General features: G+C 38.5%; 1 protein-coding gene and 1 long non-coding RNA gene across 4 annotated transcripts; one reads left to right on the top strand and one right to left on the bottom strand.

The window, feature by feature from the left end:
* Positions 1 to 646: 646 nt before the first annotated feature.
* Positions 647 to 11355, bottom strand: LOC136278204 (uncharacterized). Of its 2 annotated transcripts, XR_010716246.1 has the most exons (5): positions 11262 to 11355; positions 5456 to 5494; positions 5250 to 5299; positions 2220 to 3965; positions 647 to 1038 (listed from the first exon to the last, which is right to left on the bottom strand). It is a non-coding gene; the product is annotated as an uncharacterized lncRNA (long non-coding RNA). The 2 variants fall into 2 exon arrangements; XR_010716245.1 differs by lacking the exon at positions 647 to 1038 and having other exon boundaries at positions 1963 to 3965.
* LOC136278203 (uncharacterized) lies at positions 5460 to 10717 on the top strand. Of its 2 annotated transcripts, none has more exons than XM_066161661.1 (5): positions 5460 to 5757; positions 5957 to 6088; positions 6353 to 6397; positions 9076 to 9142; positions 9621 to 10717. In XM_066161661.1, exons 1-5 carry the CDS (start codon positions 5617 to 5619, stop codon positions 9887 to 9889), a joined length of 654 nt encoding a protein of 217 aa, XP_066017758.1. In that variant the 5' UTR covers positions 5460 to 5616; the 3' UTR covers positions 9890 to 10717. The 2 variants fall into 2 exon arrangements, with proteins under 2 accessions (XP_066017758.1, XP_066017757.1); XM_066161660.1 differs by having other exon boundaries at positions 9618 to 10717.
* Positions 11356 to 23148: the final 11793 nt, after the last annotated feature.

Genomic DNA, 23148 nt, shown 5'->3' with positions numbered 1-23148 from the left:
ACCACACAAAGTTGAGGATTAAATCGAGATTTCTTAAGTCGAGAGATCAATGTGAAGTAGGCTTAATTTTGTGACTGGCAGTGTCAAGCGGGCAAAATAACGTGTAAATAGCTGACCCGAAGGGTCATTCAAGTGCAGTCCAATTTAGACCGCGGATTTTGATGATCAATGGAATACAAAATTTCGTCTTCTGTGTTTCTTTTTTTAATTAATTCGATCTTCCATTCAGTGCTAAATATAAGCCCTTGTAACAGTTTTTCAAAAACTTGAGGTTTAAGTGATATTTGATCCCTTAGAACACCAGCTCCAATTGTCAACCCCAACCAACTAATTAGACAGCCTCCTTCTATGCATGATTACGCATCAAACTCTCTCTCGTTGCATACTAGGCTTTTTTTGAGAATAGCACAATTTTTAATCAGAAAATCTAATAATACAATAACTACAAAAACAATGCCCTATTAATCTAATAATATTAACTAGATAAGGCATCAATACATTTACTTAGAAAACTTAAAATACTACAATTGATAAAATAAAATCTACAATAGCTTCTATTAATGTTTAAAATGCGTGATAAATACTATTTAAAAACTTAACTAGTTGGGTCTCTACGGTCTTCAGGGTTGATTGTAAGTTCCCTGGTTTGATTTCTTTTACATATTGTTAATAAGTCATCTTGGTACCTGAGCTTTTTATCCGTAGATACCTTGATTATTACAAAGCAAAGCCAAGTGGAAATCATCAACTGTATAAAGTTGGCAGCAATTTGTCTGCAGATTTAATCCGCAAACAATATAAACAGGCCAGCACTAGGGTGTTCCTGTCTGCCACTGTCACAGGGGGGAGCCAAACAGGTAACTCTCCACCTGACTTGGGACAAAGGGAAATCACCACCACAAATCAAGGTAAATACTGAATCACAAGTGATTGCCATAGTAAAAGGAATGAGAAATGTATCTTCTTGATGGCACTTGAATGCTTGATGTCCTTATTTCCATAATCCTGATTCACATCTGGCAAAAATTTCAGCCATAGCTGTAAGTCAAGATAACAAAGAGCCAGTTATTGACCAAACTTCAATATTACAGTGTTTGTAAAAGGATTAGACACATTTATCCAATTGTACTCAGTAGGGTAAATAAAGCACTTGCACTGATTGGATGAGATGTTTGTAGCCATGTCTGCTGAGTCAGTAATTGCTGAATGCTGCATACCTAGTTTCAAATTGAATTAATAATATTAGTCATCTGTCTCATGTCCAGGTGTACAAGCTCCTTCAACTTCCACACAGAGTCAGCTGGAGAAAGGTACCATTCTCTTAACCTTTGATTAAGTTCGTAATTATGTAACTTCTCATAACCTTCTATGTTGATATTGGATATGATTGTAAGGTTCTGGCTTTCATATTCCATTTAGGGACAATTGAATTAAAATCAGCAAGATCATGAAAAAACATTTGTACACAACTTTATAGTTTCCAGATACTGGATTTGAACTCAAACTGACCACCAGTCTTACATCCAATCAGCAGCAACATTACTCCCTTAGTTAAACCACTGAATCTCACAATTATCTTGTCAGGTGAACTTGGGCCCCAATATCAGGGTGACCAGCGTCCAGGTACTTCATGTATATTGTTTGAAATTCAAATCAACAAAAGATAATTTAAGCCAATGCTTGGTCTGCTTTCTCATGTTTTAATTTCCTTTCTTCTCTCTTTCATTTGATACTCAATTAATTTGTGTTTTCCCCTTCATTTTGCAGTGGGTTCAGTGACTTTCAAGCTCTCGGACTCTGGACTTAAATACTCAGGTACCATGAAATCAATACATAAAGGGAGGTTTTAGCGTATAAGATAATTTCAGGATACATTTGTAGCCTATCGTTGGTAGTTGTAGCAAGAAAGAAATTTTTGTTCTACTTTCCCATGACACAACTGTTACCATCTCCATTGTATATATAGCTTATGGCTGCATTTGACTTCATACATATGTCCATTCTAAGAACATCACCCATTGTGAACCATTTGATAGTTTCTCTTAAAATCCCTTCAGTTCTAACTTCAATAGTGCCCCTATATTTACTGTGAGCATAGAATGGAAAACTGACCTAAATATGGTTGTATGGGGGATGGGGGTTTGGAAGTAAGAGCTATATAATTTCACTCTGAGTGGCAGTGGGATCAGATGAGCTCTAAAGTAGACATTAACTTTTACCTTTGCAGGATTGTGTACAGATGGTTTTTGCCAAACCATATTTCATTTAACTACGGCAAATATATGTCCTGGAGTTTCCTTCATTGGAATCCCATTCAAAGCTGTAAGCTAGTTCACATTATACCATAGCTCTAGTAAATGTAACCGGTACACAAAACCTGAAAATAATTATTTTTATAAAGGTGTTTTCAAAATATGCATTATGCTAGAAGTTTGGATTCATTGTAATCATATATTACTATGTGGTGTGGTAGTCTTGATGTAACTCCAAGGGTTCTGATTGGTTCTTGCTTGGTTGGTATTTTTTCTGGTGGAGAGTTTCCACGGAAACAGACATAAGCTGTGCTGTATTATTTTCTTTTTCTCGAAAACCGCAAAAATTCAAAGTAAACATATATTTTCCAAGAACCATATACTAATCTACTTACTAACATCACTAGCTCAAGCCATACTGAGGAATATTGTCCCTTAGTTGTTTTTGTATGGACCTTGCTGTACCCAGTCTGTACTGCCACAGAGGGTCAGCCTTTTCCTGGCTTTTTTCAAGCAGGTATGCTTTACACAACGAGATATTCTTTCTCCTTTTAGCTTTGTTATCACATTAAAAGAGGCCTTCAGATGGCAGTGATTGTGATTTTAAAGGCTTCACACACTCTCTCTTCTGCAGAGAGAGACATGTTGAGGTAGCTATGATTATCATTTTAATAAGTATCGGGAATGTTTTTCAATATCTCTATTTTCTACATATGTATCCATACCCATACATACTGTTCAGTTACCACATCTCCCACTCTATGTATTCCTTAAGCATTTCAAATTTCTTATTTTTTGGTTATACAGTGACCTGAATAATGCCGTCATAAATGGAGATTTTCCTGAGGATTGCCTCTTCTGGATATCTTGCATTGATTCCATAGATGGAAAAGAAGGTACATACATGATATAGGGCCACTAATGAACTACAGTATTTCCCTGAACAAGTGCCCGGGCGCTTATTTAAAATTATCAGCTAAAAGGGGAGGTGCTTATTTGAAGGAAGGTGCTTAATTGAGATAAGTTTTCCTTTCAACAAAAACAGAAAATAAAATGCTATACTGTTATTCATGTAGATGTTAAGTCAGTATTAACTGAGCTGTCATTATTTATCAACTGTTTTCTTCAAATGCATCCCAATAACTTTATAATCAATGAAATTACAGGTCTCTGTAGAATAGAGAATAGTGTAGTTGAGCCTGGGAAGGCTAGAGTATTTACCAAGGGCAGGGAAATAGGACAAAAATGAAAAGAACAGATAATGCACAGAAAAGAACTCTGTAAGCACATGATGATGGAAATAAATAGAAGTGAGTAAAGGAAAAGGAAGTACTTTTCTTTACTGATTCTGCTGAAGTTGAAGGTTAAATAAATTGGCCATAAAAACAGGTTTTCCCTGTATCCCTGCTAATTTAAGAAATTGAGGGGGGGACTTATTTGACATTTAGGCCCAGAGGGTGGCTTTTTATTCAGAGGAGGGGGCATTTATTAGAGCATGGGCACTTATTCAAGGAAATGCAGTAACCAAACACCAAAAATGATATTAAGCTTTTACATAAATTGTGTAGATCCCAAGCTAGTTTTACCATTAGCAGGAAATTAAATGATTTTTTTTTCTGTTTCTAGCCATGCAGGCACTTGGTGGCCAAACTCTTGGTGCACCTCAGATTATTCTGTGTACACCATCCATGGGGGGGTCAAGCCAACCCACACCTGTGGAGAGATATGCAGGTAAAAAATTCAATTGAGTTTTGCTTTACTCCAAGATAACTTCTATTCTGGAAAAGCGTCAGCCATTAACTGAAAATTTGAAGGTTACTGTAAGAACTCTCTTGATGCAAAAGTATGGGTATTTCCTCATAGTGCATACAAAACAAGCAAATCAAAGCTAAAGCTATTATAATTAACTTTTTTTTTTTATTTTTACAGGGAGCTTTTTGACTTTTCCCAAATAAGTGAAGCAGTGCAAAGGGCAGCAGAAGCCGTGGAAATTGCACATGCCAACTGGTAATAGATCTTTCTGGAGTCCCTTTCTTGTTGGACAAAGCTTTAATTTTATGTGCACCATGATATTACAATATGGTACAATTTTGTCTGATACATGGAAAAAATTGATTAAAGACCTCATGTAATCAAAGTAGTGCTCAAAAAATTGTTGTCAACAGTACTGAGCAACTTACTGGACATATTTTAATAGCCCAGGCTTGCATAATTGTCAGGCTGAAAAAAATGTTCATTTTGCCCAAAAATGGCCATAACTTGGATCAAGTTGTAATCAAATAAATTAAACCACACTTGCATCGCAGAAAAAACTGTTAAGTCCTGAAATCAACTATACTTGTCACTCTGATGAAGGGCTTAACACTCAAAAGGCAAGCGTAGAAACTCTTTACAGTGTCCAATTTGCATTTATTTAAGATTATCTTGTTTTACCCTATAATGTGTCAATTTTCTCTAAACATATTTGATTACTGCTAGGAGGAAGATTTTGGAATCACGAGCTTTGCAGATTGAACAAGATGAGGTGTTCCATGCAGCTCAGGAAGCAGATGCTTCTAAAGTATGGTTATTTCAACAGATTTTTACCTTAAAAAAAGGAGATTTCTTTAGCCTTCTTCTGCCTTAACCTTCATTATCACAGTGGTTGATACAGCCTTTATTTTCATACATACAAGTTATAGATTGATTGGCTAGTGGGCAACAGGTTAAATGTTTTTTGATAATTATATGCACCAAACTAGTCAGCAAGAAGAGAAAAAGGATTGAATGGTAATTTAGAATTTGATTGCATTAACCATTACAAATCATTTGAGGAAATTCATTAAAATAAAATGATACAAATCCCAGCGTACCAATGAACACATTTGCATTCTTCCAAATGATGAAAATATTGATTTCTTTTTAGAACCAGCTGCAAACAAATATTTCTGTCAATAACACTTAAAGTTAGAGACTTAAATTTGGTATCAGCTACATCTTAATTATAAATGTTCTTACTTAACAACAGAGGAACCAACCACAAGGTGCAGCAAGGCCAACATTTCAACCTACAGAAAGAAAAGAAAGAGAATTAAGCCTCCCCAAAAATGATATAGTAAGTGCTTCATATCTGAAATAATTAAGACTGTATTTGTGTTGTTTTAAAATGCTCTTTCATGTGATGCAAACCCTTTTGCAGCTTACTTAAATGGGGTTATACATACATTTCAACTCTCACAGCCAGCAAACATGCTCAATGAGATCTGGAAAAACATAATTATAAGAAGAAATAGATAAAATATTTCAAAGGTATACATTTTCTATCATTATGTTGTCTTTTTCAAGATACAAGTAGCTCTTAAGATTTAATGAATGGAAAACAAATATGTTTCTGACACAGGCCGAAGAAATACGCAATTTGCGAGAAAATCGGATGAGAAAAGGACCAAAAGATGGTGTAAAGATTAAAGTTTACACGCCCAGTGGTTTGTTCAAAAGAACGTTTCACAGAGGAGGTTGCTATCAAGTAAGTATGCATGATAACCTTGAAAGCAAATACAGCTTTAAAATAATGTACACAATAATCCAAATGTTTTGATATTTTAAGAAATTATAAGAGTTATAATAGCACCACAACATGAGAAAGGAGATTTGCTTTTAAAAAGTGCTGCTGCACATCCCCTCATGTAGCTCATATTATGCAATTTTTTATTAACTACTTGTAGGAGGTGTATGACTGGCTTGGGAGTAGCCAGATGCAGCCATTGTTCTTTTCGCTGGAGACACAGGAAAACAGGACAGTATTTCCAACAGAGGCTATTAAACCTCCTGGAGAGGTGCTGCGGCTAGTAGAAAAGGTATTGAATCAATTAACCAATTCAAGTATTGGTGTGTGGTATTTTTAACCCTTGAATTAGGTTCAAACCCCATGTTTCTTTTTTTGCAATCAAAAACTGCAGATTATTTGATAATGCCATTCGGAGAACTTTGTTATCTTGTGAGCAATATTCAGTTTTCATCAATCACTGTATGTTGGGCAACACTCTAAAATGAACTACATGTTTGAACATTCTTTGCCAGTCAGACTAGAACTGAGTTGAAGTTTTTTTCTTTACTTCCAGTCTGAACAGGAAATGGAAAAACTCATGTCAGAGTCCCCAGAAAAAGTAAGTACACATGTTGTACTTACAAGTTGAGGCTTTTTAACACTCTATTTCATCTCTCCTGACTTTTCATACTGCTTCATCCACATGGCCACAGTTATCATAACATGTACCAGAACACCTCTATATGTGTGTATCATCTGTTGCCTGCAGATTGCAATTCTTTCTGTCTGTGTAATTTTAGCCAGACTTATTCCAGTTTTTTTTTTGTCTGGTTAAATGTTGGGATTAGGTGATATAGGAAACCTTAGCTAGGGTTAGATTTGCCAGCAGCTGCTTGGCTACAGATGCTTACACACACAAGCCCGATTAATTTGATGACCATTATCTTGGTTATATTGTTAGTCACTAATTCCATATGTTCTCATCAAGATAATGTAATTGAACATCATTATAATTATAAACACTATAATAGATTACTTTTACTTTATAAGATCCTTTTAATGCCTATAATGTACATCCCTTGATATTTTGAAAGGTTATAGTGAACATTCATGCTATATTAAAGCATCTACAGTTAGTAGTGAATTTCCTGAACACCTGTGATGATAAAAAAAGACCCTGTCCTTGCTTAAATGACAGAAAACACAAGGGATGTTTTCAGAAAGTGTATAAAAATGTTTAAGTATGAGATTGAACGTAAAGATTTTGCATTTAAGATTAAGTGGATTGGAGAAATTTAGCACGTTTAGTTATTTTAAATGCCCCAGTTTTCTATGTTTTTAACTTTTTTAAGTGCATCTTTTTTTTCGTCTGGTCATTTTTTCCCCCTTCACACAGTTTTCAAAGTTTACCTGGTTAGTCTTTTAATGCATTTGGTGATTAAATTTTAATTTACTGTTGAGAACATCTACAGTGTTTTCTGTCAATGCCAAATCCAAGAGCAATTTTGCGAGCATTGCTTTAATTATAGGTTCACATGCACACATTTATAGATAACTGAAAAGGAAATAGGGAGGGCATTGACATCTGTCCCTTTACGTACTTTTGCAACTAGAGAAAAACACACCTGAAATTCCTCAACTCAATGTATTTCAGAAAATCTTTCAGCTAGATTTAGTGTTAGAAGGTGCTTTTGTACCTGGAACTTGCAACCTGTACTATAGAGGTGGATGGTGTGTTCCTTTGCAAGGTCTCACCTAGAGCTCTATTGCTAGATTTGACAGCGGAAGGTGCTTTTGTACTCTGGAGCTTGCAACTTCTACTATAGAGGCCGAAGGTGTATTTGTCTGTAACGGCACAACTAGGGCAGGGGTTCACCTGGTGTTCTATTACTAGATTTAGCAGTGGAAGGTGCTCAAGTACTCTGGAGCTTGCTATTTCTACTATAGAGGCAGAAGGCGTGTTCCTCTGCGAGGTTTCACCTGGAGTTCTATGACTGGATTTAGCAACGGAAGGTGCTTTTGTACTCTGGAGCTTGCAACTTCTACTATAGAGGCAAAGGTGTGTTCCTCTGCAGCCCTGGGCGAGGACTCACCTGTAGTTCTATAGGTAGATTTTGTGGCGGAAGGTGCATAAGTACTCTGGAGCTTGCAACTTCGACTATAGAGATGGAAGGTGTATTCCTCTGTGGTGCTACAACTAGGGCGAGGTTTTACCTAAAGTTGAATAACTAGATTTGGTGGCGAAAGGTGCTTTTGTACTCTGGAGCTTGCAACTTCTACTATAGAGGCAATAGGTGTGTTCCTCTACAAGGTCTCACCTGGAGTTCTATAGCTAGATTTGGCAGCAGAAGGTGCTCAAATACTCATTAGCTTACAAATTCTACTATAGAAGCGGAAGGTATTTCCTCTGTGGCACCGCAACTAGTGCGAGGTCTCACTTGGAGTTCTATTACTAGATTTGGCGGCAGAAGGTGCTTTTGTACTCTGGAGCTTGCAACTTCTACTATAGAGGCAAAGGGTGTGTTCCTCCGCAGCCCTGGGCGAGGACTCACCTGTAGTTCTATAGGTAGATTTTGTGGCGGAAGGTGCTCAAGTACTCTGGAGCTTGCAACTTCTACTATAGAGACGGAAGGTGTATTCCTCTGTGTCGGTACAAGTAGGGAGAGGTCTCACCTCAAGCTCTATTAGCAGATTTGGCGGTGGAAGGTGCTTAAGTACTCTGGAGCTTGCAACTTCTACTATAGAGGCAAAAGGTGTGTTCCTTTGCAAGGTCTCACCTGGAGTTCTATTGCTAGATTTGGCAGCAGAAGGTGCTTTTGTACTCTGGAACTTGCAACTTCTACTATAGAGGCTGAAGGTGTGTTCCTGTGCGGTAGTGTGACAAGAGCAAGGTCTCACCTGCAGTTCCAAGATTTGGTAGTGAAAGGTGTATTTGTACTCCGGAGCTTGCAACTTCTATTTCAGGGTTGCAAGGTGTTTTCCTTGGTAGGGGCTCTGCCATTGTCACTGTTAGTCCAGATTTACACTTGTTTCATTGAATTAGGAATAAAGGGGTGTTTTTCTCACTTAAGTATCCTTATCAGTTGTAGTATTGTATCATTTCAAAGATATTTTGTTTTAATATTAAAATAGAATTAAGGAACTGAAAGAAATGCTGAGAAGTCTTAACTTCCCATTTGTTAGACAAAACTTGGACGTTAAATTCTCCTAGAGAAAGACAAATGAAGATAATCTATTTCTGTAATCAATAATTCTTTGAGCCAGGGATGCTTCCACTCTTCTCCTATTTCCTTCCAGGTGTCATTCAAAGGAACTGGCCCTTTACAAACTGACAAAGATCTTAATTCCACCATTGAGACCAGAGGTATGTTTTGATTGGTTTTTGTTCTAGCCTTGCAAGTGCTTTTCACCTCGTATCTAGCTTGAATGCTTTAGAGTAATGCAAACAACACTATTACTACTGAAAGTAAAGTAACCAGGAAAGTTTGTATACTAAATTAAATTAATAAAATTGTACACTAAAATGGTGTTAATGACCCATTTTTCATCTTGTTTAAAAAGAGTGAAAAATAGATGTGCTCCACAATTATAATTGGATAGTTACAAGTAGATGTACACAGAAAATATTTAGATTTTTTCCCAATATTGGAATATTATTTGACTTTGGTATACATTAAAGAATGTCCTCATCATTTGGAAGTTCAGGTCATCAGTTTTTCAAACTTCTATAATCAGGGTGACCACAAAAACAGTGTGGTCAATAGCCAGGACTTGATTGAAGAAATACAAGTAAATAACATTACATATTAGTTAAACAATACTTTAAAAATTCAATTTAGCAGATGATAGTAACAAGAGCATTGGAAAGAAAGTTAAGAAGATGAAGAAGAGAATAAAAGAACTGGACAAAAAGGCAACAAAAGGGGAATCAAAAGACACAGATGACAAAAAGAGGAAAAGAAAGAGAAAACCAGAAGACAACAAAAAGTCAAACTTAAATGTAAAAAAAATGAAAGCCAAAGAAGATGACATTGAAATGAACAAAATAAGTAGACGTCAAATGAGAAGGCTAAGAGCTAAAGAAAAAAAGAAAAGTAAAACTAATAAGTAGGAAAATCTATCTTAGGTTTTATTGCAAGTGACCATCTATATATATGTATTTCCATTAAAACATTTTTTAGCTATTTTTCTCTAAAGTAAACTTGAAAAAAGGAAACTTTTTATGGACCTTAGCTAGTTATACAACACAAATGTGAGAGAACGAGTTGTACTGCGACTTGCTCCCTCACATTTTGGCTACAACATTTAATGAACTGAATTCAAGAGTCTTAACCCTTTAAATCCCAAGATCTGATAGTTAATTCTCCACTCTAGCTGCTACTCATTTCCTTGCTAATTAGTTATGAGAACTTGCTGCTAGATCAAGATAGCAGCTTCAACCTGACAAGATTGAATATTCACATTATCTGTTTGCTGAATAATGTATGGGATATTGTAGGGAGAAGTTTTGTGTTAATCACTTCCAGGAGTTAAAGGGTTAATGCATTGTTTTTATATCTCACTCGTAGGGAATTAATTTATCATCACCTCTCTAAAATACTGAATTTCATTGTATAATTTGTTTAGTTTGATTTCAAAGCACCAGGTGTAAATTAAGATATTTTCACTGATGATGATGTTTAATGTCGTTCTTTTTATTTAAGATTTTTACCTGATGTCTGCTGAATTGTACTCTGTTTGCAAGACAACTTTTTGCTTCAAATACACAACCATTAATACAAAAGAAAGAGAGCCCATAACATGTCATTAACCTTGCTGTTTTAAAATAAAAGATGGGCTTTATACATTGAATTCCGGTTGAGTGGTTACTGATCCCTTGCTTAGTTTGAGCTGGTCAAGTGGTTAACCCTTTACACTCTTACATTGTCAGTCATATTCTGTACCCTGTTTTCTTTGCATCCCCTTGGATCCCATTTCTTATAGTACAGACAAGGAGAATTTGTTTGACAATCAGGAGCCTCTTAAATTGGAGTTAATTTCCACCATTGTCTTGACTTTTACATTTGATCCAAGGGTGATACTGTAAGCAGAAAGGAGAAGCCAGTCGCAATTTGGGGGTTTTAAGGGTTCACTGATGGAAACAGTGAATGATAACCGAAATTTAGCATTTTCGTAGACCGTGCTTGAGATAGTGCTGTCAAATTACGCATTTACTGAGCAACAGCAAATGCATAATATTTAGTTTGACGTTCATTGAGCCGTACAAGGCTAGATTTTTGAAAAATACGACAATTTTTTTTGTTTAAAACTAATGTACAAGCACACAATATTCGTACATTTTATGTGTTTCGGCTTTCAATTATCAGCTTATGTAACCGCGTGTGCCAGGTACACAAAGTTCAAGAGTTTGCTACACAAAGGTATAACATAACTAGTGGCTAGATTCTATGTGCATACTACGATTAGAGACTTCATAACCCTACCTCAACAGTCATAACCTCCAAATCAGTGCTTGCTTCAATACTTTCGAAGAAGTGGTGCTTATCGTTTTTGTAAACTAAGTGAACAACTAGCCCTAGCCAACGGTGTACCGTGGGAGGTCTGGGACGGAGTCAACCCTGGATAATCCGACTCGTGATTGAGGAATTAATCAAACTCGATCAAACACTCGATTAGTGATGTAGGTTATTATAGGCCTCGATTCTCGATAAGTCTTGTTAGGCTCGGCGATAAGTCGAAATCCATTTAAATAGTAAATACAGACATGGGAAATAATATCAGGCTCGGAAAATAATATCAGACACGGGAAATAGCAGACAATGAGGAGGTCTGAAAGAGGCCAACAATAACGGACCCTGTTAATTGATTTCCGACACGAAAATTAATTTTTCGATAGGGAAAATACCCAGACTGAATTTTGAACGGTATGTTACGCCATACTAACCCTGAAACCCTAACCCTGAAACCCTAACCCTGAAACCCTAACCCTGAAACCCTAACCCTGAAACCCTAACCCTGAAACCCTAACCCTGAAAGCCTAACCCTGAAACCCTAACCCTGAAACCCTAACCCTGAAACCCTAACCCTGAAACCCTAACCCTGAAACCCTAACCCTGAAACCCTAACCCTGAAACCCTAACCCTGAAACCCTAACCCTGAAACCCTAACCCTGAAACCCTAACCCTGAAACCCTAACCCTGAAACCCTAACCCTAGGGAAAAGGGAAAATACCCAGACTGAATTTTGAACGGTATGTTACGCCATAGGTTAGGGTTTCAGGGTTAGGGTTTCAGGGTTAGGGTTTCAGGGTTAGGGTTTCAGGGTTAGGGTTTCAGGGTTAGGGTTTCAGGGTTAGGGTTTCAGGGTTAGGGTTTCAGGGTTAGGGTTTCAGGGTTAGGGTTTCAGGGTTAGGGTTTCAGGGTTAGGGTTTCAGGGTTAGGGTTTCAGGGTTAGGGTTTCAGGGTTAGGGTTTCAGGGTTAGGGTTTCAGGGTTAGGGTTTCAGGGTTAGGGTTTCAGGGTTAGGGTTTCAGGGTTAGGGTTTCAGGGTTAGGGTTTCAGGGTTAGGGTTTCAGGGTTAGGGTTTCAGGGTTAGGGTTTCAGGGTTAGGGTTTCAGGGTTAGGGTTTCAGGGTTAGGGTTTCAGGGTTAGGGTTTCAGGGTTAGGGTTTCAGGGTTAGGGTTTCAGGGTTAGGGTTTCAGGGTTAGGGTTTCAGGGTTAGGGTTTCAGGGTTAGGGTTTCAGGGTTAGGGTTTCAGGGTTAGGGTTTCAGGGTTAGGGTTTCAGGGTTAGGGTTTCAGGGTTAGGGTTTCAGGGTTAGGGTTTCAGGGTTAGGGTTTCAGGGTTAGGGTTTCAGGGTTAGGGTTTCAGGGTTAGGGTTTCAGGGTTAGGGTTTCAGGGTTAGGGTTTCAGGGTTAGGGTTTCAGGGTTAGGGTTTCAGGGTTAGGGTTTCAGGGTTAGGGTTTCAGGGTTAGGGTTTCAGGGTTAGGGTTTCAGGGTTAGGGTTTCAGGGTTAGGGTTTCAGGGTTAGGGTTTCAGGGTTAGGGTTTCAGGGTTAGGGTTTCAGGGTTAGGGTTTCAGGGTTAGGGTTTCAGGGTTAGGGTTTCAGGGTTAGGGTTTCAGGGTTAGGGTTTCAGGGTTAGGGTTTCAGGGTTAGGGTTTTAGGGTTAGGGTTTTAGGGTTAGGGTTTTAGGGTTAGGGTTTTAGGGTTAGGGTTTTAGGGTTAGGGTTTTAGGGTTAGGGTTTTAGGGTTAGGGTTTTAGGGTTAGGGTTTTAGGGTTAGGGTTTTAGGGTTAGGGTTAGGGTTGCTTAGGGTTTAGGGTTAGGGTTAGGGTTAGGGTTAGTGTTAGGGTTTTAGGGTTAGGGTTTTAGGGTTAGGGTTTTAGGGTTAGGGTTTTAGGGTTAGGGTTAGGGTTAGGGTTAGGGCTAGGGTTAGGGTTAGGGTTAGGGTTAGGGTTAGGGTTAGGGTTAGCAAGGTTGGTGCGTTAGTAAAAAAAGCTCCATGGTGTAAAGTCGGGATTTTATCAATGCGATTTTTTTTCTCTTGTCATTCCATCAAACCGAAAATAAACGGACTGAATCGGCTGAAAGCCAAGAATCATCGATAAAATGTATACCAATCTGGCAAAGTCCTCATTTCGGAGTCAATAATTTTGCACTGAATATGCGATCGCTCAAATTTCGAACAAAGATTTTGTTTTCTTTCATAGACTGCAAATGTAATGAGCTTAAAAGTAATTAATTTTTTTTTTTTTTGGCCATAAAAATGATAAGTTACCCGTTACATTCAGGCAACGGGTAACTTATATCCGCCCCAATTATCCCCCACTATTGGAAAGTAAAACCTCCGGAATATTCAGAGTATTCAGCAGTACCTACCATCAAAAGGAAAAAATCACTCCTTCTTTAAAGGAAGTTTCGATGAGATCTACGAAAATAGTCTGTGGAAAAAGTTGACCTATTCAAGAAGGGGGTTTTTCAAGAATTTAAAAAGAATTTTTAAATTCTAGAAAAGCAACAAGCTACGGAAACCTGGGAACGTTGTTGCGATCATTTGGTCAATATGACAAGGCCCGAGAATATCAGGAAAAATAGAATTTTCAACTTTTGATAATTCGGCTAATCGCCCGGTGCACTAACTGTTCAAGTTTAAATAGTTTGCCCGATTAAAGAGAATATATAGACTCAAATAGATGACCGATGTTGTACATTCTTTTGAAAATGTTTCCTTGTAAGAGTGGATACGGTTCATTATCCACCTTTCCCCTACCCTCCCTAAAAGAGGTATAACTTGTTGATCATCACTTATAGGAAGCTAGGCGAGATCCTCTGGAAAATGAACAGCTCATAAAGAGATAGTCATCGAGTACAAATAGCTTACCGTTTCAAGACAGAAGCTCCGATTCAGTACTGTAACAAGTCTTGATTGTAATTTTGTGTTAAAAATCCAACGGTTCTTTCAAAACAATGTATACTGAGACCGGATGTTACCTACAGCCAAAGTGAATTGTTTCATTTTTGCATGCTCACATCCATCATCGGTAAAAAAAACCGAAAACCGAAATACATTTACGTAGATTAGATGACGCCGCTTTAAAAGTAGGATAACAAATATCCGTCTGTCCTTATCTTTCCTTCCTTGGAAGGAACATAATAAATTTCATTTCATGAGTATGTAAATAAATACCGGTAAATAAATAAATAAAAGACAAACAACGTTGATCATTGACTTTGTCTGATTTATTGGTTCTAAAAAGAATCGGGGTTGCTATGAAAAGACCCGTTTGTTTGAAAGCTCGGCTGAGCTCAGCTACTCGTCGCCTTCGGCTTCGCTGTCTGTCTCGAACTCGTTGTCAATCCGTTCTTCTGTGTCTTCTGCTTCTTCTTTCTCATCATCCCAAAGCGCACCATCCTTAGCTCCATCGAGAGCATTGCTGATGCCACAGGAAATGAACGATCTCGTTATCAACTCAACTGGGATCTCTCTCCATGCTCGATAGATCCACCGCAACACCATCTCTTTACTGGGCGCTCGCTTCTTTCCGGAAGGCTTGTAGGTAAATGGGCCGTTAATCATCCGGGCTTTGTACTGCGCACGGACTTTTGCTTTGAATGGCTTACTGATGCACTTATCCAGGGGCTGAAGAACTGGAGTGAGCCCACCGGGAATTACGGCGGTATATTGACATGACTCTCCTTGTAACACATGAAGGGTTAAAGAAGCCAACCACATTAGATTTAATCCTAATAACATCAATGGAGATAACTGAATTGAAATTCCTTAGGTGTGGATGCCTTACTATCAAAAAGCATGATAGCCGATAACAAAGTGAACCTATTAAGGAAACAACTTCCAGTTCTCAGAATAATAATGAGGATCAAAATGCACCAATGACAGTGCACCAAAACACTAACAATAACAAGGTGTTACAAATAGCCACACCAACTTTCAACTTCCTTACCTGACGAGGTATAGCAGTTGCAGCATCACAATCAACACACAGTTGATTAACTTGACTCCTACATCTTAGGACAAATGATTAAATTTCAATTCTCAATTAAAAACAAAACTTTCTATAACTTTCCATAGCATAGGTAATAGTAAAACAGGGAGGATAAAAATGATTTAAGTAGAAAATGGTACTTGGTATTTTAGTCAGTGGGCCAGTGTCTTTACTAGGTGTATTTAGTGGTGTAAGAAAATTGACTATTTTAAATTATATGGATAATAGTGTTGTTGTTGTTTTTTTTATTAACTGTCAAAGGGACACTCTTGTTTGACCTTGATTAGTAAATGATGGGTGGCTATGGTTTGAGCTCTTACCCAGGCTATAGTTATAAGGTAAAATATTTCGATACATACAATGTATGTGAGAAATATGACCTTTCACAAACCTTTTTAGGGAGGCTTCCTCTTGCACAACTAAATTACAGAGATGCCAACTCAAATCTGGAGATTTTTTTTTCAGATTAGCACCCCCTCCGACCGAATTCACCAATGCGGCCCCCTCCGGAAAATTTTCGATTTGGACCCCTACAAGCAATTTTGCGTGAAAAACGTGGATCTATCTGTCAGGGTCTTCAATTGGTTTAATACTCATCCAATCAGACTCTCGCTTATATAATGGAAGGGGACAGGGGAGCCGGAGCCCGGTAGAAGAAGGGGGTACCCAATGAACAAAAAAATGAACCAGAAAATGAACAAGAATGTTAAGTTTGGGACAGTTTGAAAGTTACACCCGGGTGTCTGATCCTCTTGATTAAGCTGAACACTGGAGCGATACTATGAAGGGTGGGAGTCGGGAGGTAAAGGGGCACAAAAGTACGGGAAGCGGGAGAACGTGATACGGGAAGCGGGAGAACGTGATACGGGAAGCGGAAGACTCTGGCCCCCCTGTCTCCCCCTACCCCCCCCCCCCCTTTCTAGGAGTAACAAAGAAGAAACTTTTTTCTTTTTATTCGCAACGAATAACGTGCATCGCGCAAGAAAGTGAAGCCAGAAACCGTAATACAAGCATAAGAAGCCAGATCATTTTAGAATTTTGGAATATATGGAGCTTAAATCTTAGTTTTTTTGCGGCCAACTGGTCCAAACTTTCTTTGATCCGGGAGTTTTGGTCACCCGTAGGGAAGAGCGGGAGATTGACTTTGTATAAGGGAGACACCCCGATAATCCGGGGGAGTTGGCATATATGAAATTAGAGGGATTTAATTTCCACAAAGACTTTCCTTTCAAGTTCCGAAGCGACTGCGACAAAACACAAAACCTTAACTAGATATCCGTTTAAATTTATAGATTATACCCGTTTAAATTTTGAAATTTTGCGCCACAATTTTCTTGTCGATCGGGCGATCGATCAATCAGTTGTACTCTCGTCGACTAAAGAGGACCATTTAATTCTGAGGAGAGTTTTCCGTAGCTGAAATGTCGAGTTTGGAAGGAGCTTTTGCGCCAATTGCCATCTAAAGGTATGCGAGTCTCCCTCGGGGATCAATGTTTGACTTAGTTTGTAAGTTTCTCTGACACTCGGCAATTTGACTTCCACTCCCAATTACTTTTGGTTAAGAAGTCGAGCTTTTGAACTGTAGAAAGAGAATATGGTAAGATTTCCGCATAGCTTTATACTTGGATAAAGAAAACAATAGCGAAAACAATAGATTGCCTTTAACACCACGGCTTTATCCAAGAATCATGAGTATGGAGTTTTTCGGAAATCTCTGGCTTTCTTTCACACAATCCAAAAGGATCCATGTCGCACAAAAATTAAGGATAACATGACATCGAAAGATTACTGCAGCAGTCATAGAGATGATGAATTCTTCAGTACCACTGTTGCGTATCAAAGATGAGAAGTTTGACTTCGGAACCGCAAGCTTTGATCGGGTTAGTCTAACACTTCCATGAAAGGCAATCTATGACTGCTCGTGCCTTCTGTTGTATAGTTGTAGAGTATTGCAATAATAAACCTAGTGTGGTTTAAAATGCAGAGGGTTAATGAAAAGCTCATGTGGATGTCAAACTTGAAACAAAAGGGAACTTAGCACAGAGTTTGTACACAGATCAATTGACAGGCTGGGGACAAGGAATGAGTTTAAGAGAATAGTACACTTATTAAATGTGCATCAAATTTATTCTACTTCAAAACTCCACATCTCGTCCACTTTACATACCTGGCACTATGGATAATACCTACTCGTCTAACTCTGAAAGTATTAGGTTTGAGCCCTGGCCACATCAACTTTTATTTGTCTTTTTTTGTCTTGTTTTTTTTATTTCAATTTAAATTATTTTTCATAGGATTTACTGAATCTGTTCAGAGTAAATGCATGTGTGCGAATGTGTGATGACTTAGCTGTTATGTTCAAATTGAAAACAATGTTGAAATGAAGAGGTCAGACCCTGTGAAAAAAATTTAACTAAACCCCAAAAAAGTGAATACGAATCCTAAGAAACCTGATTAGATCTGTTCCACGATGGCCAGTATTAGAACTGAACCAGGATGGGTCACAAGAGATGTAATATGAGTGTCTCACAATAGTCCACCATTTTGAAAACTGTGCAAGTTTTGGGGGAAGGTTTACAGACGTACAGGACACCATGACATAGTGACTATGGCCCTCCCAGAAGGATTGCACAGTAGGCACAAAAATGGTGGCTCAGTGCATTTATTTCTATGAGGGACCTCCAGCTCACCCCACAGGCCACTGAAAACTCATTTTGTTCCCAGGTTATGCTGGAGGAACAAACTACAGGAGCAAAGCTATTTTGCATGTATCAGTTGGGTATATTTCATCCTCTGAGGCAGAATTTTCATCCCATAAAATGAAATGGGCCATTAGATTAACCGGATCATGTGTACTATAGGTGGACTCGGTCGACATATCGGCCGATACATCGGCCGATATATCCGGTATAGGTCGACTATCGGTCAACCATCGGTCGACAGTCGACCGATATATCGGCCGACAGTCGACCGATAAATGTGTCGACCAATAGAGTCTTAAACCATCGATACTCGACCAATGCATGACCGATACTTGACCGATACATGACCGATACATGACCGATACTTGACCGATACTTGACCGATACTTGACCGATACTTGACCGATGCATGACCGATACATGACCGATACTTGACCGATACATGACCGATACTTGACCGATACATGACCGATACATGACCGATACTTGACCGATACATGACCGATACTTGACCGATACATGACCGATACTTGACCGACACTTGACCGATACTTGACCGACACTTGACCGATACTTGACCGATTCACGACCGATACTTGACTGATACTTGACCGATACTTCATCGGTACTTCACCGATACTTGACCGACACTTCACCGATACTTGACCGACACTTCACCGATACTTCAGTGATACTTGGCCGATAATTCATTGCCCCCCGGGGGGGAAGGGTTTATTCCACGATAAAAGATATAAAACTCTAATAAGTAATATGATTACCCCATAATTTAGATGTAAATTGCGTGTCTGGAATCCAGTTTTAAATTTCTCTTGTGCCGGCCATGGCGCGTGTCGTCTCCGGCAGCGAATTCCAAGTCCTTACAGCGGCGAAGTAACGAAGAGATCTTAGACCATGTTTTGTACAACTTACTTTAGGTATCAAAGCATATTTGTGCCCCTTTAATTAAGATGCATGTTCTTTACTTGAAATGAATTAGCTGTAGTGGTGGGTGTCTTCTTTTGAAAACATCTTTCTATCGTAATTAACATATCTTGGGTGAGGAGACCCTTTAATGTGTTTTGTAAACCAATCAAATTGAGCATTCTTTCTTAATGAAGGGTCTTTGCTATAAATACATGTCATACTTAAGTACACGGTCCTTTACCCTCGCTAGTTTTTCAAGTATATTCAACCTATTGAGTGTGCCTGTTAATTTTCCGGAGATAGATGTGGTGTGAGAATTAAGGATCTGTGTTCACTTACAGTATATCAAAGTTATGAGATGTACAACGCACGATGTTTATTGCGTTGGAGACTTACTACACCCTTTTCAAAGGTCAGGTTATATTTGGTTTTATTATCTGTGCTTCGGAAGCTTATTTCATTGGACAATGAATGGCATTTTAACTTTTTTCCGCCGCCGCTGTCATTATTCTTTAAAAGAAAGTGTCACCGACTGTCGATAAAGAGCACACAATTCGACTATTTAAAGGGTTAAAAACCTCCAGTTTGAGACATAAAGGCAAACGGGACGTCGGTAGAGTGAACTCGCAATACTTCCAGCCGCACTTATAAAGTTTTGATTTCTATTTCGTTCTATATCAAGCGCGTGTTTTTAGTAAACGTCAAAACAATTCTAACCCTGTTTGTTCTCATTGGACCGCGAGTTAGGAAATTTCATTTTCCGATAATGCAGTCTTCAACGCTGGTGTACTAAATGGTGGTGACGGTTGAAAATATAGATCGTATTAGGTTCCGTAGCTTTGTAAATCCACTTTATAGGGATACAACTGTTTCGAGATATTTGTCCGACAAAAGCTTAAAAGCGTATGCGACAATACCGAATGGCTTTATGGGTTAAAGCAATTTACCACTGCTTGGTCGAAGTTCTCGTTGCTTCAACGCAATAGAGAGAGATAGCATGAGCACGCATGTTCATGGATTCTCCTTCCTTCCGGCTTAGACTGTGAGCTTCGATCAAACAAAAGCAAATAACCGTTGCCCATACAACCCGTCGGTATTGTAGCGCACGATTTTACGCTCTTGTACGACAACCTTTCTTGAAATGGCTGTTTACACTCTCTCCTCCGTAGCGGCCTATTTGTGTCACAAGTAGGCTGGGAAGAGAGAAAAGAAAGCGCGCTCACATTTCTTTGGAGGGGGGACTGGTGGAATAAAGGGGGGACATAAACGGTTACTCCGCGTTCGAGAGGTTTAAACACGAATTATAGGTGCACCAACAATTATAGGTGCTGCACAATTTGTGCGTCACAATAAACATGGCGACGAAGATCGCACCAAGAACCTGGAAAAATAAATGATTTATGGAGCAAAACAATGGCTGTGTGCAAGTGTTTTAAAAAACATTGGTTAATTTCCTTACTGTCCTCCGTAATACAAGATGTATACTGGTAACTGCAGTTTGTCATCCAAAAAAAAAATTACATTCCAAAACTCAAATGGGAAATGGTTTTTGATCGCATGCATTTTAGCGAAAGCTTAATTGACTTTCTTTCCTTTGATTTGTAAAAAGGCAAGATTTTTCGAGTGGTAAAACTGAGCTCTCCAATTTGAGTGGATGGAGAGGGAACTACTCACGCGCCAAGAGAGTAGCGCGGTAAAAGTTTTGTTTCAATTTTTTTTCTCCCAAAGATGTGCTAGGGTTTTCCCGAAAACTTTCCTCTGTTGGAAAAATGAGGGGGAAAAAAATGCTTGCAGCTCGAAAATTCCCCTCAGTCCCCTCCCCCATTTAACTCTCTTATTTCCGTCCATTAAAAATAATGAGGATCATGGAGATTAACATAATAATTGCTTCAAATTGCTACACATCTTTCAATCACTAACTTTATTTCAGGATAATAATTTGTTATGGTTTTGTACAATATAAAAGTGGATGTGTAATTAATAATTATCAACAGTTCACTATCAGCTACGAAGTTCGTTCCAAAAGCAGTAATTTTTGGTTACTCGTTTTCGTTTTCAACAAAGGTGCAACAACCTTATTGCATAGCATTCTATTATCATTATGATCTACATTTAAAGCCTAAAGAACAGTAACAACAACCAAAATTCCTTCAAAACTTAGGGTTAGGGTTAGGGTTAGCTTCAGTTTGAAAAGGTTATGGTTATAATTTCCTTTATAGCCATCTCTTTTTTTTTTTTTTTTTTCAGAAATATGATGGTTGTTGAATAAGCTCCGCTCTCTAATGAGCGTCCCGCACCGAAAAAAAAAAAATAAACGTGGCGCTTCAAGGAGTAAATACGTTAAGATAATGGATGAACTAGTTTAATTAATTTCTTTAATTATTTTCCCATATAAAAATCATCCTCTAGGTAAAACGGGAGAGGCTTTTGCTCGGTTTTTAATCTACTTGATTAGGCGCGATAATCAATGAGCGCTTCCCTACATTTCGATTCAATTAATTTCATTGACACCTTACCCGTCTCTTCCTTAACCAATTGGACCACTCTCTCGTACTTTTCTTTGTCGATGATTCTGAGTTCGCAGATGCCTATAAAGTCCCTGAGGGTGTTCCGTGGGACACCAGAAAGTCGCATGGCCTCTGCAAGGGAGCACTGGTTCTCTTTCATTGTTTCGAGAACGCCTAAATACCTGTCATGAATTCCTTGTAAATTGGATCCTTTGACAAATCCTAGAATATTAGAAAGAAAAATGTCCTTATTCAGAATTTATTACCATTTATTAACACCCAATCCCGCAGTTAGGCGGTCCAGGCGTAATTATACAAATCGATGAATCAAAGTTTAACTACAAGTCCAAGGTAGGTACACAACATGACCCCAGGTATCAAGGTTGCCTTGAAGGGTGACCAAAACACCACAAGAGTAACACGAGTAACGTAACAGTAACATACAAGTACCTACGTGTACATACGAGTACATACGAGTGACACGCGGGTACAAACAGATACATACGGGTTACATACGAGTAACATAGAAGTGCGAGTACATACGAGTCAGATATGGGTACATACAGATACATACGAGTTACATTTTATTATATACAAGTAACCTACGAATATATACGAGTAACACACAGGTAACATACGGTCAAATGTGGGTAATACGCACGAAACCTACAAAGTAAAATACGAGAAATTGGACCTTTCTCGGAAACCTTCGATTTGTTTTTACTGCTCGGTGTATTCATTGGTTCAAATGATATAGATGTAGAATGTGAACCGCGAAGCACCCGTAATATAAATTATAATATTTTTTTAAAATAAATGTTTGGGTGCTGGAAGAAGGCAATACTGCCGATACAATAAGTCCCCCTGGGTTACTACCCTTTTAAGGAAATTTGGGAGTCCTCACGGGGCAAAGAAATTTGACCAAGTGGGGATTGAAGCCACGACCTCCGAATTAGATCTACCGACTGAGCTACGAGACCAGTACGGGAGCAGGTCGGGGTAATTTAGGTAGTCAATCGCAATAAATGTGCAAATGATATCATATGTACAAAACGGGGTAGTGTGGGGAGAAATTAGCATTTGAGGGTGTGTTTGCGTGTGCTTCGTGTGAGCCTATTGCTGCATAAAATAGCAATAACATAAATTAATAATAAGAAATACAATGAAAATAAAAGAAATGAGAAATAATGAAAATAATAATAAAAAATAATAAAATAATACATATCTCGTTTCTCCCCAGGAGTCTTTGCGTGGGTAGTTATTTGAAGTTGCCCAACCCCCTACCCACGGGAAAAACTGAAAACTTCAAACATTTACCACCCTAGGGTCACAAGGGCCGATCTTGTCCCGGGTATTACCTCGGGATGGTGGTAACCGTAGGAAATCAGCGTTGTTGTTCAGCCTACAGGATTGAATAGTATTTGCATTTTATTATTAGTTTTGTTATCGCAATTTTATGCAGCAATAGGCTCACAGGAAGCTTTAAGGAAGGTCTCTTCCCAGCCCCCCCAGCCGCATCACACACGCAGACACACACACCCTCAAATGCTGATTTCTCTCCATACCGAGCAGTGAAAAACAAATCGACGATTTCCGTTAAAGGTCCAATTTCTTGTATTTTACTTTGCAGATTTCATGCGTATTACCCACATTTGACCGTATGTTATCTGTGTGTTACTCCATGTATTCGTATGTTACTTTTATGTTACTCATGTGTATCTGTGTGCGCCCGTATGA

Source organism: Pocillopora verrucosa, chromosome 14 (genome assembly GCF_036669915.1).
Source record: "Pocillopora verrucosa isolate sample1 chromosome 14, ASM3666991v2, whole genome shotgun sequence".
Lineage (NCBI taxonomy): Eukaryota > Metazoa > Cnidaria > Anthozoa > Scleractinia > Pocilloporidae > Pocillopora > Pocillopora verrucosa.
This window is presented reverse-complemented; position numbering and strand designations above follow the sequence as displayed.

Bases quoted from the DNA above. Each gene is read 5' to 3' on its own strand.
- LOC136278203 (XM_066161660.1), top strand. From the start codon at position 5,617: ATGTTTCTGACACAGGCCGAAGAAATACGCAATTTGCGAGAAAATCGG. The intron at 5,758-5,956 runs GTAAGTATGCAT...AACTACTTGTAG, and splicing joins ACAGAGGAGGTTGCTATCAA to GAGGTGTATGACTGGCTTGG. The intron at 9,143-9,617 runs GTATGTTTTGAT...AATTCAATTTAG, and splicing joins TTCCACCATTGAGACCAGAG to CAGATGATAGTAACAAGAGC.